This window comes from Onychomys torridus, chromosome 7 (genome assembly GCF_903995425.1).
Source record: "Onychomys torridus chromosome 7, mOncTor1.1, whole genome shotgun sequence".
NCBI classification, from domain to species: Eukaryota; Metazoa; Chordata; class Mammalia; order Rodentia; family Cricetidae; genus Onychomys; species Onychomys torridus.
Genome location: NC_050449.1, coordinates 111406857 through 111423982, shown reverse-complemented (window position 1 = coordinate 111423982; position 17126 = coordinate 111406857). Strand labels below are relative to the sequence as shown.

The window sequence follows — 17126 nt, the reverse complement described above, 5'->3', positions numbered from 1 at the left end:
GCTCCCTTCTTCGCCCCTCCCCCAGGGGCTCTCTGCTGCGCAGGCTCTCTCTGTTTACTTCTCCTCTGGGTACTCCTTCTCCCTCCCAGATGTCCCCTCCTCCTCCTCCTCAGGTGCCCCCCCCCCCACTGCACCTTTTTTCTTCCTTGGCTACCTGAGGTTAAACCCTGAGGTTCCTTTGTTTAACTTCCAGGAGGGAGGGCACAGCCTGCTGGAGGGGTGGGGGGTTAAGCAAACCTGCTTTGGGGGTGACAGAGACCCCCACCCACATGCAAAACCTGCTACTTCTTCCCCTCACACTGGCTTGTCACATTGCCCTCCGCTGCTGCCGGTGCCACATACATACCCAGTGTTCTCATGGTGGGGCTGCCCTCAGCTCTGCCAGCCTTCAGCCTTTCTGTGTGACCCCGAGCCCTGGAACACCATGCCCTCCACCGGTTCCCCAGGCCCCCTCCAGCCCAGGCCTACCTTCTGGGAACTGCTCCTGCACTCTCCTTCACCCTGCTTTTGGGCAGTTCCAGGCCTGGCAGGAAGCCAGGATCTACCCATTGCCCCTCCCTCCTAACTGTAATTCAATCCCAGCTCCTGCCTTGCAGGACACACCCTAGTGTTTGGTGCAGCATGGACTGGGTATTCAGACTTAGTCAGTCAATAAATATTGACCTAGCCGTCTGGGAGCCAGCCCCCTTCCCAGGGCCTGGTAGATTCACTTCTTGGGTATCAGTGGGCAGAGAAGGTAAGGGGTGAAGGCCTGAGTTGGGCTGAGAAAACACTGATTTCTGTTCCTGGGAGCTCAGATGGACACCTCACCACACACACACACACACACACACACACACACACACACACACACACACACACACACAGCGGAGAGGGGTCCTTTTGGATCCAGGGGTTCAGGCCACTGCAGTGAATCTGTGATATCAAAGACACTTTAGGAGGTGAAGGAAATGGCCGGGCTGGCTCCCGGCATCTCCCACTCCCCATCTCCCATCTCTGGCTGGCTGCCCAGCAATGCCCTCTCCAGGGAGCCTTGATAGCCATCGTGGGAGAGGCTAGTGGAGTCTGCAGCAAAGAAATCTCTTCCACACCCTGGCTGCCGCTCTGTTACTTCTGACTGTGGGATGTGAGAATGCTGGAAACAGAGCCTTCTCATATGCCCAGGACACAGCCTCCCTCCGCCTCTTGTAGCCCAGGCCCAGCCCACACAGGCCTCCCCTTCAACACTGCTAGTGCCTGTCGACTGTCCACAGACCCTTTCTGGAGTGAAATCTTTACCTACTGTTCCATGTCACAGGAGTGGACACTCCAGGAACTCCCGACCACTCTGTGCCCAGTGCCCAGTGCGTACATGTTTTATTTGGGTCAGACAGGGTCCCGCTGTGTAGCCCAGGCTGACCTGGAACTCACAATCCTCCTGCTTCAGCCTCCTGAGTGTTGGGATTACAGATGTGCCACCATGCTGGGCATACTCAATAGATAGTGGTGGCGGCCTGTGTGAAGGGGTACCTGTGTCACAAGGTACTCGCTTGGTTCTGTGTCTGGGTCACAGTAGTCACAGCGCGCCTGTGTCTCCCGGTGTCGGGCTCCACCTGTGCACTGGCTGACTGTCCCTCCCTCTTCCACCCCTTCCTCAGTCACCCCTTCCTTTCCTCTCTCTCCATCTGTTCCCTTTGTGTCTCTAAAAGTCAGCAGGCACACAGCTCTGGCCCCGGCCCTTCTCAATTTTCTACTTTTCTTCCAAGTTCCAGGCCCAAAGTTGAAAGCACCAGGGACCCCCCAGTGTCTCCCCTGCCCCACTCTCCTCCCCTGTCCCCCCACACAGACTCACTCTCCTTACTGAACTGGGGAGTCCCATTGCTTCCTGCCTACTGCCCTGCTCTGGGAGCCAGCTTTGACCAGTTGGTGACATGAATCATACTCTGTATCTTGTCCCTGACCTTACATCTTCCCTCTCACACAGCAGCCAGAGGGACTGGATTTTTATTACAGTGTGTGTGTGTGTGTGTGCAGTGTGTGTGCGTGTGTGTGTGTGCAGTGTGTGTGCGTGTGTGTGTGCATGTGTGTGTGTGCAGTGTGTGTGTGTGCAGAGTGTGTGTGTGCAGTGTGTGTATGTGTGTGTGTGCGTGTGTGTGCAGAGTGTGTGTGTGCAGAGTGTGTGTGTGCAGTGTGTGTATGTGTGTGTGCAGAGTGTGTGTGTGCAGTGTGTGTGTGTGTGTGTGCAGTGTGTGTGTAGTGTGCGTGTGTGTGTGTGAAGTGTGTGTATGTGTGCAGTGTGTGCACTATATGTGTGTGTGCAGTGTGTGTATGTGTGCAGTGTGTGTGTGCGTGTGTGTAGTGTGTATATGTGTGTGTGCAGTGTATGTGTGCAGTGTGTGTGTGCGTGTGTGTGTAGTGTGTATATGTGTGTGTGAAGTGTGTGTATGTGTGTGTGCATGTGTGTGCACATACACACCATGGGGTGTACATGGAGGCCAGAGGATAACTTGTGGAGGCTGTTTCCTCCTTCTATTACATAGGTCCCATGGATCAAACTCAAGTTATTAGGCTCGGCAGCAAGCACCTTTACCCACTACCCATCCATCTTGCAGCCCCCTTTTGTTTCATTTTTTTTTTTTTTTCTAAAACAGGGTTTCATTTACCCCAGGCTAGCCTTGAATTCACTATGTAGCTAAGAATGATCCTGAACTACTTACTGATCCTCCTCCTTCCACTGCTCAAATACTGTGATCACAGGAGTTTACCACTATACTTGGCTTATTCCTTCCTTCCTTCCTTCCTTCCTTCCTTCCTTCCTTCCTTCCTTCCTTCCTTCTTTCCTCCCCCCTCTCCTTTTTGAGACAGGGTCTCCATATATAGCCCAATTTGGCCTCATACCTGTGTTGTGGGATAATCTTTTTGTACCCTATGAAGATGTGTCTCTGCCAGGCACCTTCTGGTTTGTTTAATAAAGAGCTGACTGGCCAACAGCTAGGCAGGAGAGGATAGGTGGGATTTCCTGGAAGAGATAAGAACTCTGGGAAGAGGAGATGTGGCTGCACTCCCACTGGGTTACACCTGGCCTGGCTCCAGAGAGTAGCAACTAGCCCTAATCCATCTTTTGTTTAGCAGACACCTTTGGTTTCTCTTGTTGCCCTATGTGAATCTTGTCTGGGAGTCTCCCAAGGATATAAAGGCCTATGCAAAAGGTGGTTCAGAAAACCTTGGTACCTGATGAATTGAGGAATTTGCACTTGGCATTGTGTTGTTTGGTGCTTCTTTCAGGTTGTTCTGAACAAATGGAAATCAACTGGTTATACTGTAAATATAGAGAAAAATAAAAATGTCCTGCATGAAGGGGAAATGTTTCAGTCCTTACAGACTGGATCCCCCTACAGCCAGAAAGGCTAAATTCATTCTTAAGGTGCCTCTGAGCACCTTATATCCATGGATCTCTGTGAACCCACACACCCATGCTGGGAGCCACTTTGCCACAAGGAGAAGCAGAATTCCCCAGCCAGACTCAGAGGAGTTTGGACAGACAGTATGGAGGAGAGGTAACAAGCCATGTGGCAGAATGTAGATTAATATAAATGGGTGAATTTAAGTTATAGGAGCTAGTTAGAAACAAGCCTAAGCTAAGGCCAAGCTTTTATAATTAATAAGTCTCCATCTCATTATTTGGGAGCTGGTGGTCCAAAGAAAGACCTGCTACATACATGTGGCAATTCTGCTTCAGTCTCAGAATGTTAGGATTACAGCAGTGTGCCAGTGTGTCTGCCTTCTAGGCCCATAGCTTTAGAGGTTACGGTAGAATACAGCCATGCCTTGATATCTGTAAGAAGACTAATTATGCTTCCCATGGATATCAAAAGCAAAGGCTGCTTGGGACCCTCATGCAATGAGCTAGTATTTACACACAGCACCGGACCCTTCCCTAGCCTTTCAATCGTATCTAGGTCAGTGTAACACTCTATACAGTTGTCACACCCAGGGGACAGACAAGAAAAGCCATCTAAACATGTTTAGTAATCACAGCCTTCCCTCAAGTCTTTTTATTCAAGTTAGTCAAATCCACATCTTTGAAACCTGCAGATACAGAAAGCTAACTGAATACTTCCAATCTGTTATCCTGTTGGACTCAGTGGGTGTGGCGGTGGGCTTGGGAGGAGTTAGGTGGATGAGGGGGCCAAATATAATCAAAATACATTGTACTTGAATGAAATCTTAAACAACATATTACATTAAAATTTTTATTACTTTTAAGTTTTTTAAAACCATCCTAGGGCATAGAGGCACCTACCTATGATCACAGCCCTGAGAAGGTAGAGGCAGAAGGGTTGCAAGTTCTAGGTCAGTGTAGGCTAAGAGGATCCTGTTTCATAAAACAAAACAAAAATATTTACCACTCTACCATGTGTTGTTTATTTTTGAGACAGAGTCTCACTATGTTAACCAGGCTGGCCTTGAACTCACAGAGATCCGCCAACCTCTGCCTTCTGAGTGCTGGGATTAAAGGCGTGTGCCACACTACATTTTTAAGTGTACAATTCTGTGGCATGGGGACACTGACCATCCCCATCACCCATACACATCTCTACCTCCCCAACTTGAAAACAGAACCTTTATGTGGTTAAGGAGGTAGAACAGTGGGTACTACACTTACCGCCCAAACATGAGGAATGAAATTTGGATTCCCAGTATCCATAAAGGCTGAGTATGGTGGCACACACCTGTAGCCCAGCACTGAGACTGGGGCAGTGGGGTGTCTGAGACAGGATCCTAGGTGAGCTCTAGGTTCGGTGAGAGATTCTGTCTCAAAAAAGAAGGTGGAGATGTGACTGAGGCCCAACAGATGCCAGCCTCTGACCTCCCAAGAGCAACTGTACCTGTGCACATGACACTCTCCTGCTCCCTGCAAAAAAACACAGACACACAGACAGAATAAAAACTGGAATGACTACTCTATAAACTCTAAATACTAACACTTCCCCATGGCCCCCTCCACCATCGAACCTTTCATTCCTCGGGTCTTGATCAGCTATAGGGAGACATCTCACCTCGACCTCTGAACCTCTTCCTGCTGTCCCCAGTCTCTGATGGGGACAAGTTACCTGAACCTCCCTCCAGCTGCACATCTGGCATCCCTCCACTAGTTATAGTTTCTAGCTGTGCGGTGCTTTCCCATAGCTGGAAGGCACCCAGCACATTCTGCTCTGTTTCCTCATACCACTCCTTGGCCTGGTGTCCTTGCCTCCCCAGGGCCCGTCTCTGCTCCTTGGCCTGGTGTCCTTGCCTCCCCAGGGCCCATCTCTGCTCCTTGGCCTGGTGTCCTTGCCTCCCCAGGGCCCATCTCTGCTCCTTGGCCTGGTGTCCTTGCCTCCCCAGGGCCCGTCTCTGCTCCTCTTCTGAATCCAGGTCCTAGCTCAAATAACACCGCCCACATGGAAGCAGCCTCCTGCCCTAGCCTTTCCTTGTTTCCTGCCCTCAACTGGAGCACTGTTGGTTGACACTCCTCCAGGACTTGTAGACCCCTGTGGGATGTGGACCAGTGAGGTCAAGGCCCTGGTAGAGCTGTCTTCTAGGATGGTGGCTGATGTATCACATTCACTCAGATTGTGTGTTGCTGTGGCTTGTGCCTGGTTCTATGGGTGTGTGTGTGTGTGTGTATGTGTGTGTGTGTGTGTGTGTGTGTATGTGTTGTGTGTGCAAGCAGGTATGTATGGAAGCAGGGCACGGGATTTTCTCCACAGCTGTTCTCTGCCCCTGGCGAATGACCTTAGGGACTCAGGCTTTTTGCTTTTTTTTTTAATGAGCTGACATTTCTTCCCAGGGGGTGATATCCCTCCATCTCCCCAGTTTGGAAAAAACCCCATCTAGCACAATCCATCCTCAATAGCTTAATGGTAGACACAAGGCTCCTCCAAAAGCCCTTCTCCTCAAAATTCTGTGTCCCTAGGACCCAGATGACACTACCTGGGCAAAATCACCCCCTAGACATGCCCATCCCCACCCCCACCCTGTGACCTGTGGTTGCGGAGCCTGGAGACATGGCAGACCTGACCCTTGGTGTCTGGTTTGGGTCATCTTGTGGCCATTACACCTATGGCAGAGAGAGAGAGAGAGAGAGAGAGAGAGAGAGAGAGAGAGAGAGAGGGAGAGAGAGAGAGAGAGAGAGAGAGAGAGAGAGAGAGAGAGAGAGAGAGAGAGAGAGAAACTGAGACCCAGGGTAGGCCCAGTCACTTCAATAATAGAGGTACCCACTCTCTCCCTCTCTCCTTCCCTAGAGCAAGAGAGGAGTTCTGGTCCATTTCCTCTGCTTGGCCATCCCCTCCTCCCCTGTGGACATGCCCACCCTAATCCTTAGCTGTTAGTTTGGGGTCTGACTGAGCTGGGCTTGCCTGGCTGGGCTGTCTGGTAAGTTCCTCATCCCACTGACTTCTGGCCCAGGCAGCCCTACAAGCCCAACCTGTAGGTTCCCAGGGATTTGGGGCTACTATGTTCTTTCTTGCCATCTTATCTCCCAGGGCCCTACCTTTTCTTGTCAATATTGACCTAGGTGAGGGAGCGGCTGTAGGCCCCACCCCTCCAGGTGCTGCTCTCAGGTGCTCTGCCTAGTCTCCCCCAGGCTGGTGAGTAACCTCCCCTGCAGGGGAGGATGTAGGCATGGGAAGAGTCACCTGGCTCTGCTCCTGCTGACAACTCCGAGTGCTTGGAGATACTCTGATTCTTGTCCCCTCCGCTCTGATCCCTGGCCCTGCTGTGGCCCAGCTGTGGGCTGCTGGGTCCTCACATCTGGCTGCCGGACAAGGAAATGGAATTGCCTCAGAGCCTAAGGCAGGTATTAGCTGGGAATCTTATGGACAGACGGACCCGGGCCCTGCAAATGCAAGCTGCCTCTCGGCTGCTTGGCTCAGGGAGGGGAGAACATCCATCAGGACACAGCTGGGGGCAGAACACTGTCCCACCCTTGATGCAGGAGAGTGGACAGCTGTGTTCTGCTCCTGGCAGGTGACCTGGGCTCCCATTCACTTGACCCAGCCAAGGTTCACAAAAAGTTAACTTTATCTGTATGTGGGAATGCCTGCATATATGTCTGTGTATCATGTATGTGCCAGGTACCCACAGAGCCCAGAAGAGGACATTAGAGCCCCTGGAACTGCAGTTACAGGTTGGGGACCACCTGACAAGGAGGCTGGGAACTGGTCCTACCTCCTCAACAGTGCTCTTAACTGCTGAGCCATCGCTCCAGACCCTCAACCAGGATTCTCCTCTAGCATTGCCGTTGCTCTGGCCGTGGAGAGGTTCCCACACCCATGAAGGGCTTTCGGTACTTTTCTAGGTTCATTTTAAAGCAGTGAACATGTATGAAGCATTTTCCAAAGAAAGCTGTATGTCAACTCCCAAAGCCTTGCTCATGGCAGCTACACTGTGTGGGCACCAGGCCTGGAACAGTTTGGGGACACATTTCCCAGCCCTCTGTGGCCAGTCAGCTGTCCCCAGCCCTGGCTGCACATTCGAGTCACCGGGAGTATTTGAAAGAAGGCTTCCATTCTGAGAGGTTTGAGTCAGAGCAGCCAGGGTGGCCGTGAGGAGTCTAGCCTTTTCCTTCTTTCCATGTATTGGTGTGTATGAGCATGTTTCTTTCGTGTGCATTGGTGCGTGTGTACACATGCATGTTGGAGGTGGGAATGTTATCCTCAGGATGTTGTATCTCCTTTGGACAAGGTCTCTCATTGGCCTTAGTTTACTGATTAGGTAGGCTAGGATGGATGTCAAGTGAGCCCCAGGTATCTTGGGCTCTGCTGCCCTAGGTCTGGGATTGTAAGGACACACCACCACACCTGGTGTCTATGTCCGTTTCAGGGACCGAACTTAGGCTCTCACATTTGCTTTAGAAGCTTGTATCCTATGTGGGTGCTGGGCCTTCAATGGTCAGCAAGAGCTCCCGTCACCCACTGAGCTGTCACCCTTCAGGAATTGGTACCTTTTGTTTTTGTTTTTCGAGACAGGGTTTCTCTTTGTAGTTTTGGAGCCTGTCCTTGATCTCGCTCTGTAGACCAGGCTGGCCTAAAACTCAGAGACCTGCCTGGCTCTGCCTCCCAAGTGCTGGCATTAAAGGCAGGAATTGGTACCTTTGAGGAATGCCCTCAGCCTCAGGTAATTCTCAGTTAGCCGCAGCTAGAGCTATGCTGCGGTTTTGGTTGGAAAGCTTGGGGGCCTGTATGCCTCTGTCCCATAACCTGAGGGTCCAGTCTGTTCTGGGATTAGCCTGCCTCACTAGTTAGAGGTTCTGGGCTTTGAGCATCCTGTGGATTTGTAGCTATCTCCAGCAAAGGGAAATTAACATGTCTGGATACTCCAGGGACCCTGCCAACTGTCCACAGGCACTTCCTGTCCATAAGCTTGCCAACTGCCAGCTAGCCTGCTATTGTTCCCAGGCTGTCCCTTCCTACCTTTCCTAATTAATCCCTCCCATTCTTGTCATAACTAGAAAAGTGCAGGGCACATTTCAGGGAGCCCAAGTCCCAGTTAAGTGTTCTGATGACTGTCTCCACCTGCCAGGGGCTGCTACAAGCCAGTGTGTATGTGAGGTATAAAACAGCAGAGGATATGAACGGACGGACTAAGGAGCAGAGAGAAGCAGACAGGACAGGGGGGAGACTAGAAGTCAGACCCAGGTTAAGTCAAAATGACTGTCCTCTGGCTGGGCAGCTCTGCTGTGAAGGGCAGGTACCCAGAACCTGTGGTGGCGATGGTGTGTTTAGAGCTCTATCTCGATCCCAAGGGGACTGGTCCTAGGACCCTCCCCATGAATTCCGAAGACCATGAGGTAGCCTGCTGGTAGGACTGGAGTCCTTATGGGAGGGTGGGGTCACTCTGCCTGTCTGGGGAAAGAGGCCAGAGGGCTGAGTAGCTGTCACTTCTCAAATTACAAGCAATTTGGGTTGAATGGTTTTCTAGCTTACCCCAGGGTCGGGGGGGGGGGGGGGGGTGTCAAGAACTCTGGCATTGAGTCCTCCTGCTCTGCTCCTATCCATCCTGGTCTGTAGAAGTGGGAAGCAGCAGGGTGTGGTGTGCAGGGGAAGGAAAAATAAAGCCCCATAACAGGCCTGGAGAAGCAGGTCAACCACAAGACAGCACAGTTTCACGAGTTTATTTCCGGCAGGAGGGAATCACTGGTTGACAATACTTGCCCCCAGAATCGTGCACACACCACATATGCGGCCGGCGCTGGATCATCACATTCAAACATCCAGCAGAAAACCGTAACTCCCCAGACATCAGCATCACCACTGCTGGGGTATCCATCTTCAGGCAGCTCGAGGGATGGGCGTGGTCAGGTTTACAGTAGAGCAGGTGCAGAGGCAGCCAGTAAGTTTGCGCAGGGAACCACCCGCTCTTCTCACCCCCTGGCATGCCAGCTGTCCAGCACAGCACCATTAGAAGCAGAGGCACAAACGTCACGAGTGTCTGACCAATAGGGCTGTGTGTTTCTGGATTTTTATTAGGAAGCCATCTGTCAAAATATAGGCTTGTGGAACGCTGCCAGGCTATACACACTTACAGGTTTCATTTCCTATCCCAACTTCAAATGCTGTAACCATGACAAGTTAGTGTCATGTGACATCCTCATGTCCCCAAAGTCATCTCATCAACATTGCACCGTGTCACAGAATCCCCACCAACTGCCATGGGTGACAGGCGGTGTTATTAGGATACAAATGCATTGTTTACAAACAGCTAGTGCATGAAACCACAGACCAACATGGAGGATTCCAGAACAAATGGAAGACAGAGCACTAACATCATCAGGGGTCAGGGGTGCCCAGGACGCCCCCATTTGAGGTCATGCAAAAGGTGTAGGCTGGAGTCCACAATCCCAAGCCGTCCTGCCCCAGACCTTCATGTCAAAAGCACTTGTCTAGGAGAGGGGTCCTAACCTGGAGCTGAGAGGACCATGAACCCGGGAGGTCAGACGTTTCTTTTGGCTAAGGAGATGGAGTGTTTTGGTAATGTGGGAAGATTATGGCACACAGAAGTGGCTGATAAGTTTTCAAGCCCACATTTTAATAAACTAACAATTAAAAGCAATACCCGTATTTACCTTAAGAAAATAAACCTCACACATTCATCTCCTTTCTTGGCCTTATTAGAATTCTATTGCTTCATTTACAAGTAACTGATTAAAAAATATAGATTTTTTTTTCAATTATGTACATAAAGCAGATTTTTTTTTTTTTTAAAGAAAGAAAAATTGGCATTTTGGAGCTTGGTCCAATAAGGTGCGGACTTCAGAACCCTCAGAGGCCCTGCCGACCACCCGAGACATTCCATGTTTGTGGTGGCAAGAACAGGGTTCCCCACCTGGAAGCTGGGCCCCGAGTGCACATGCAGCTCCAGAACTCTAAGGCCAAGGTCAGCCTTGAACCTGTCTGAAGCACAGCACTATTTCCAGGCTTGCTTCTCCTGAAATATTCTGGAATTTCAGTCCACTCTGCCCCCTTTTCCAAATAAGGCCCGTGAGACCGAAAGCAAGAGGCACAGGTGACAATCTGAGGTTCTCATCCAGGCCTTGTTCTGTGTGGAAATCAACACACGGCAGACAGCGTGACACTCAGGACACTTAAGGCAGCAGGATCGGTTAATGACTGGTTTCCATGAGGGTTTATGGCATGTGCGGATCTGCCACGGAACTGTTATCTGTGGTAATGCTTAGCGAAGGGGCAGTTTCTATTGTAATTGGCACAGGGATTACTGGGTTTGGAACACTCAGAAAGTCAGGAGATCTGAAGACCCTCCATATTTCTGTTCTGAATGCACAGCAGTTTCCCAGACCAAAGCACTGTGGGGAGACAGGCCAGGAAGCTGGCTTCATTATTTTGTGAAAGGAAATACATTTTTTTTTTTAAAGTTTGACCCCTGATTTTGAGTCTTGTTAGTACCAGCGACTCCCAGCAGAAATCTGGCTGAGGCCCAACCCACAGAGGACTAAGGCAATGGCGCCAACACAAAAGGGCTCTTTTCATTCCCCAGACGAGGGAGCAGCACGACACGGCACGGCTAAACACCAAACTGGGAACGGCGGCCGAGAGGGACCCCGGGCTCCAGGGAGGGGCCCTTCTCCCTGGTTTGAAGCAACCCGTCTCCCGTGAGGCAGGCTTCTCCAACCCTTGGCTCGAAGAGGCTGTGCTTCCAAAGAGGCTGAGATGGACCTGGGCCACATCAGTTGGCAGCTGGCTGAGGCCACAGGTTCTCAAGCGAGACTGAAGAGCTCTACCGTAGGCTCTGCTGTTGACTGCAGAGGGAGGTGATGCCACACCTGAGTGGTGCCCTCGCCCTTTTTGTTTTGTTTTGAATCTTTGTGCCCTTCAGCATTATTGGTGGCCAGGGCCAAGGAAGGGAGATAGTTGGTGCCATGCTGGATGGGGCGGGACACCTGCTTCTGACCCTGTCCAAGTATGCAGCTGAGCGGTGAGCATATTCTGAGCATAGGCACAGTGGCAAAGAACAGTGTAACAGCCGCTGGTCAGTTCCATTTGGTGGCAGCACAGTAGCAGCAAAGTCCCAAACAGCTCCACGTGTACCCAGCCTTTGAAAGGAAAGACTTAACAATCCAAGGGTTTTGGGTTTTCTGTGACGATTCTCCTCAAACCAATAACAACAGAAAAACAGCAAGGGACAGACGTGACAGTCGTGGGAAAGCAGATGTGACGTACTGTCACCGTTCAAGGAGGAAATGCAACTTCAAGACAATTTTATCAACATCAGAGATCATAATAAAAGGAATCGGTTGTTTCATAAAAGCATTGGGCCATTGGCAGGTACATTCCAGACTAGCCAGAAATGAGTGGGAACAATGACAGGCACACAAAAAAAATCCTGTCAGAGGGAGCTGGACCCGCTTTCTCCTGGCCATACCCTCACCCCACCACACAGGCTACCAGGTTCTATAAAATGGTCCTGTTTGTTGTCTTAGAGTGTCTGAGACAGTAAAAGACTAAAAGATGTCTGGAAATAGGTTGTATACAAAAATTAACTCTCAGCTTAAAATAACATTCAAAAAGGCACTTCATCCTGTAGGAAAGAGATTCCGAGTTGGGTCAGCTGCTCCAGACTGAGGCAAAGGGGACTGTCTCTTGGAGGGGATGACAGTTGAAAGGACGTCTGGAAGATACCAAGGTTTTTGTTTTTTGTTTTTTTTTTTTTCATTTTTCTTTTTGGTATGTTTTAAGAAAATCGAATCTGGTAAAATGCATGTCCTTTTATGAAATCTATTAAAAGAGTTTTTTTTTTTTCTTTAAAATAGTTGTTTCTGTTCTTTAAAAAAAAAAACAAAACAGGTAGGCATGGCGACATTCACCCTGCGGCCCAGAGCACGGAGTCTTCTCAGGCTCCCTGCAGGGAGCTGAGGTCAGGAGGGTCCCCTGAGCCAGGGCCTCTGGAGTGCACAGGTGGGGACAGGCTGAGGCTGGGGCTACCTGCTGCACAATCTGTGCAGCATGCTGTATACACTGTCCTCCCTGCTCAGGCCCTCGAAGAACGGGATGAGGTCCAGCAGCTCCGTATCCGACATGTCATCGAACCAGGACTGAACAGGCACCTGCAAGACAGTGTGTGTGGAGGCCATAGGATGGGGCCCAGGGTGACGCTGTCACCATCGTCCTTACGTTCGCTCCCCAGTTAGTGCCTGAGCCGAAGCACGCTGGCATAGGCGTGGGAGACGACTCAGTGAGGCAGAGGGCCCCAGTGTGTGAGTATGCCCCCTTCAGCTTTCCTGATGAAGGGCAGATGGACACTCCCTGCCCATTTTCAAAGCCCGCTTTATGGCACTGAATAGCTCACAGCCAGTCAGAGCACCCGATGCCTCTCAGAGGGTATCTGTCAACCACAGAGCCCGGTCCAGGCATGCCGGGCCAGACTCTACTTAGGGTCGCTGCTCCAAGCTGTGTGTCAGAGAGAAGCAGAGAGTGCCTGCTCAGGCTTAGCAGTACCCAGGTAAATGTGAAAGTGTCGAATTTCAGGGCATCTGGAAACTCTGGCAGAGAGAAGGCTCCCTTTAGCTTTTGGTAGAGGAGGAGGAAGCAGTATTAGCAGAGAGCAGCTAGGAGTTCACAGAAGAGAGTCAAAAAGAAGTCTGGGGAAACCAAAAGATATTTATGAATGTACTCACTTTCAGTCCTGGGATTGAGCCCAGGGCCTCACTCATGCTAGGTAAGTGCTCTATCAACTGAACCATGTCAACAGCCCCACCTATGACATATTCTTGTTAGGAAAAAAAGAAGGGGCTGGAAAGATGGCTCCGCCATTAAGACAACTTGCTCCCCTTCCAAAGGACCCAAGTTTGGCTCCCGGCACCCACATGAGGTGACACATGATCTCTTCTACCTCCAGCTCCAGGAGATCCATTGTGCTCTTCTGGCTTCTGTGGGTACTGCATGTGTGTAGCGCACACAGGTATAGATGTAAATAAAAATAAATTCTTTGAAAAATTAACAAGAGGGATGGTTTGGTGGCTAAGAGCGCCGTGTACTACTCTTGCAGAAGACCTGAGTTCAGTTCCCAGCACAGCACCCACATCAGGCAGCTCACGTGCCCCTGTAACTCCAGCTCCAGGGGATCTGATGCTCTCTTCTGGCCTCCACAGGCACTACACTCATGTGCATATTCTCACTCACATGCAGTTAATTAAAAATAAAACTATTTAAAAAGAAAAAATTTAAAGGAAGCCTGGGTCTAATCAAATAGCAGATAGAAAGTCTACTTGCTCGCCTGAAGGAGGAAGGGTGGTTAGAGAACACTAATTCCTAATGACTAGACAAATCCAGGATGTAAAAATTCCCATAAGACGAATTAGTCAATTTTCCACGGAGAAATGATGGAGAAGAAACAATGGGGAGAGAAGAAATGTCTAGAACGGAGACACGTTAAATGAAGCAATGCATGGACCATCCTTAGATCCTGCCCTAAACAATTCAAATCCTGTCCAGAAAACCCGCCAAGATGACAAGATCGCCAGGGTGTACAGTAGCTAATACAAGAAATGGCTGTGCCGTGTGTGTAAGGGAACTGTGGCAGCAGGAGACACATTGTATCTGCTGGAGACAACTGCCAGGTGCATCAGGTGGAATTCGATTGACTTATTAACATGAACTTATTTACTTATGTAAAGGGTCTCATTATGTAGCCCTGGCTAGCCTGAAGCGCTTTCCGTGGGCTAGGCTGGCCTCGAACTCTCAGAGAACATCTGCCTTCCGAGTGCTGGGATCAAAGGCGTGCACCACCACACCTGGCAACATGAACGTATTTAACTGTAAGGCAGTTTGACTGTTTCTTTTTACCTTTTAACTGAATGTAGTCCCCGCTCCCCCTATAATAAGTAGAGCTATAGAATTCTAGACTTAAAAAAGGGATGCATGGCCGAGTGGTGGCGGCGCACACCTTTAATCCCAGTACTCAGGAGGCAGAGGCAGGATGATCTCTCAGTTCAAGGCCAGTGCAGTCTACAGAGCAAGTTTCAGGACAGCCAGAGCTACACAGAGAAACCCTGTCTCGGGGAGGAGGCGGGCGGTAAATTATGCATGGGAAATCTGCATTGAAGGCTTGGGATGAGCCTGGGAAGCATGTGTCTTTCCTAGAGAATGATCCGGACTGGGCCTGGTGTTGGTGACCCTGCAGCAGTTGCCAGTGGGCCTGGCTTCTCTTCCTGGAAGTGCCCAGCAAGTAGTGGAGGGCACCACTTTGCTGCCCTGTGAGTTGTGCTGCCTGGGAGCAGGCGCCAAGACTGGCTATACTCCGAGGAGCTGTACGTGGGGACCTTCCTACGTGCCCCCTCTGAGGGGGCAGAGCTGACAGTCTGATGGTAAGCCATTTCTAAAGTGCTTCATTCCTGTTTATTAAAGACACACTTCATTGAGGGGTCACCTCCTGAGTCTGAGAGGTCCTAAAGCTTTGGGCAGCAGCAGCTCCATGAAGCTAGTGGCAGAGAGAAAGAGCCCTCCCTCCCCATTACAGTACTCAGTGCTAAGGAGGCAGCCTGCCGAGCGCTCGCCAGGTCTCCGCACTGTTCTAAATACTTTTCACCTATCATCACCACACAGAGTCCTCAACCATCCCAGGAGGCAGTGTCCGTCAATCTCACTTGCAGATGAGGAGGGAGGCTAAAGATGAAGCCAACGTCATGCCATTATTAAGTAGCTGAGTCAAGATCTGGAAAAAAAAAGTGCCAGGTGGTGGTGGCACGCCTTTAATCCCAGCACTCGGGAGGCAGAGGCACATAGATCTCTGTGAGTTCAAGGCCAGCCTGGTCTACAGAGTGAGTTCCAGGACAGGCTGGGCTACACAGAGAAACCCTGTGTAGAAACCAAAAAAGTGAGAAAACCAAAAAAGTCCAGAGCCCCCCTTGTGCAGGTGTTCAGAAGTGGTGCCTGTGTGGCAGCTGGAGTCGGACAGCGCCTCTAAGCTCCTTCTCTGGGACTACTTACTGCATTCTCTGGATGGAAGATGTAGGAGGCAGGGGAATTGTCCACGATGATCACTTTGCTCAGCTCCCGTCCCAGGCGACTCAGGTCCTTCACGTAGTTCCCACGATGGAAAACACAGGATTCTCTGAAGAGTCGGGCCCGGAACACACCCCAGCGGTCCAGGAGGTCAGCCACAGGGTCTGCGTACTGGAAAGTAGAGTCTCAATGAGGCCAAACAATTGGAAGATGCAGAAATTCACCCAGGACACCAAGACACACTGTCCCTTTTTGGGGGCGTGGGTGGGCAGGAGGGTTGAGATATGCTCTCACTCAGTAGCCCAGGATGGGGTTCTCCTGTGCCAGTTTTCTGTGTGCTGAGGTCACAGGTATGAGTCATGACATCAGGCTCTGGCTTTTTGTTTTGGTGTATTTTATTAGATTTGAAAAGAAAAACCCCAGGTCTGGCAAGCTGTAACTTTTGGCAGTTGTTCAGAGGAGACTGGGGGAAATAAGGTTTAAAAAAAAGCCACATGGAGGCAGGCAAGGGTGGGTGGGGGGAGCTTGAGAGAGAAGAAAGGCAGCCAGAAGTGTCAGGGAAGGAAGAAGCAGAAAAGGCCTGCTCTTCTAAGGAATTCAGGAAAGTCAACAGAGTTATGAAGCTGAAGACCTGTGGCCCTGTAAGAAACTGCCGAGGATGACTCCTCGTTTTGGTTTGTGTGCGTGTACACATGTGCACGGACACAGTGGGGTCACTGTAGAGTGTCTTTCTCTATTGTTCTCCACCTTATTTTTGCGTCAGGGTCTCTCCCTGCACCTGCAGCTCTCAGTTCAGCCAGACCATCTGCAGTGAGCCCTAGGGACCCCCACTCTGCCCCTCCAGTGCTGGATCCGCAGGGGCACACTGGCTGCCGCACTGGGTTCTACGCAGGTTCCAGCGATGCTACCTTCCCAGTTTCTCAGACTTACTTTGTATTTTCTTACTTAACATTTTTATTGTTGTTGTGTATGTGCATGTGTACAAGTGCACCATGACGTGCACATGGGGTCAGAGGCCAACTTTACGGGACTGTTTTCCCTTCCACTGGACTAAGATCGCCTGACTTGCATGGCAGGTGCCCTGACTCACTGAGCCATCTCATCTGCCTCTTAGACCACTTTTAGAAGGATTGAATGGTTGAAGTATTTTAGGACTGTGGTGTTTTCCTCTCCATGTGTAACAGAAAACACTACATTCTTACAGTTCTCTCCCATCGAATCCATCAGCAGTTCCTGTCAGTTTCATCTCCAAAAATATCCTGCCTCCCACCTTCATTTCATTCTTCTTTTCTTTTAGCTCTAATGCATCTGTCTGGACCAGGTCTCCTGGCCTGGAGGTTCCTACATCCTGCAGGCCCTCCCCTCCCAGCCATTCACCTCACACTTGTCAGTGGACACTGGAGGGCATCCAGTCCGTCCTATCTCTGCCTTGCTTAAAACTCCCACTGTTTCCCCAGTGTCTTTGGAGTAAGCACATGGCATGTAGCACATCCCTGCCTTGTCCTGCAAGCCTGAGGCCTGGACTCAGCAGCGAGGCCAGAGTGAGGCCCACAGCTGGAATCCCACAGCCGGGAATCCCCAGGGAGCAGACACCTGAGGCTGAGTCATACAGGCCACCGTAGATGCACTGCAGCTGGGTCCATGGGA

At 50.6% G+C, this 17126-nt stretch overlaps 1 protein-coding gene across 2 annotated transcripts in view; it reads right to left on the bottom strand.

The window, feature by feature from the left end:
- Positions 1-6058: 6058 nt before the first annotated feature.
- Positions 6059-17126, bottom strand: part of Ctdspl (CTD small phosphatase like) — a 127918-nt gene continuing 116850 nt past the window's right edge. Inside the window, exons 7-8 of one of the 2 annotated variants that reach the window (XM_036193781.1) lie at positions 15465-15650; positions 6059-6082 (exon numbers count right to left, since the gene is read on the bottom strand). In XM_036193781.1, the coding sequence (XP_036049674.1) occupies positions 6077-6082; positions 15465-15650 (192 nt within the window). In that variant the 3' untranslated portion in view covers positions 6059-6076. Of the gene's footprint in view, positions 6083-9121; positions 12584-15464; positions 15651-17126 lie in introns of those variants that run through there. The other variant, XM_036193780.1, reaches the window with a different exon arrangement.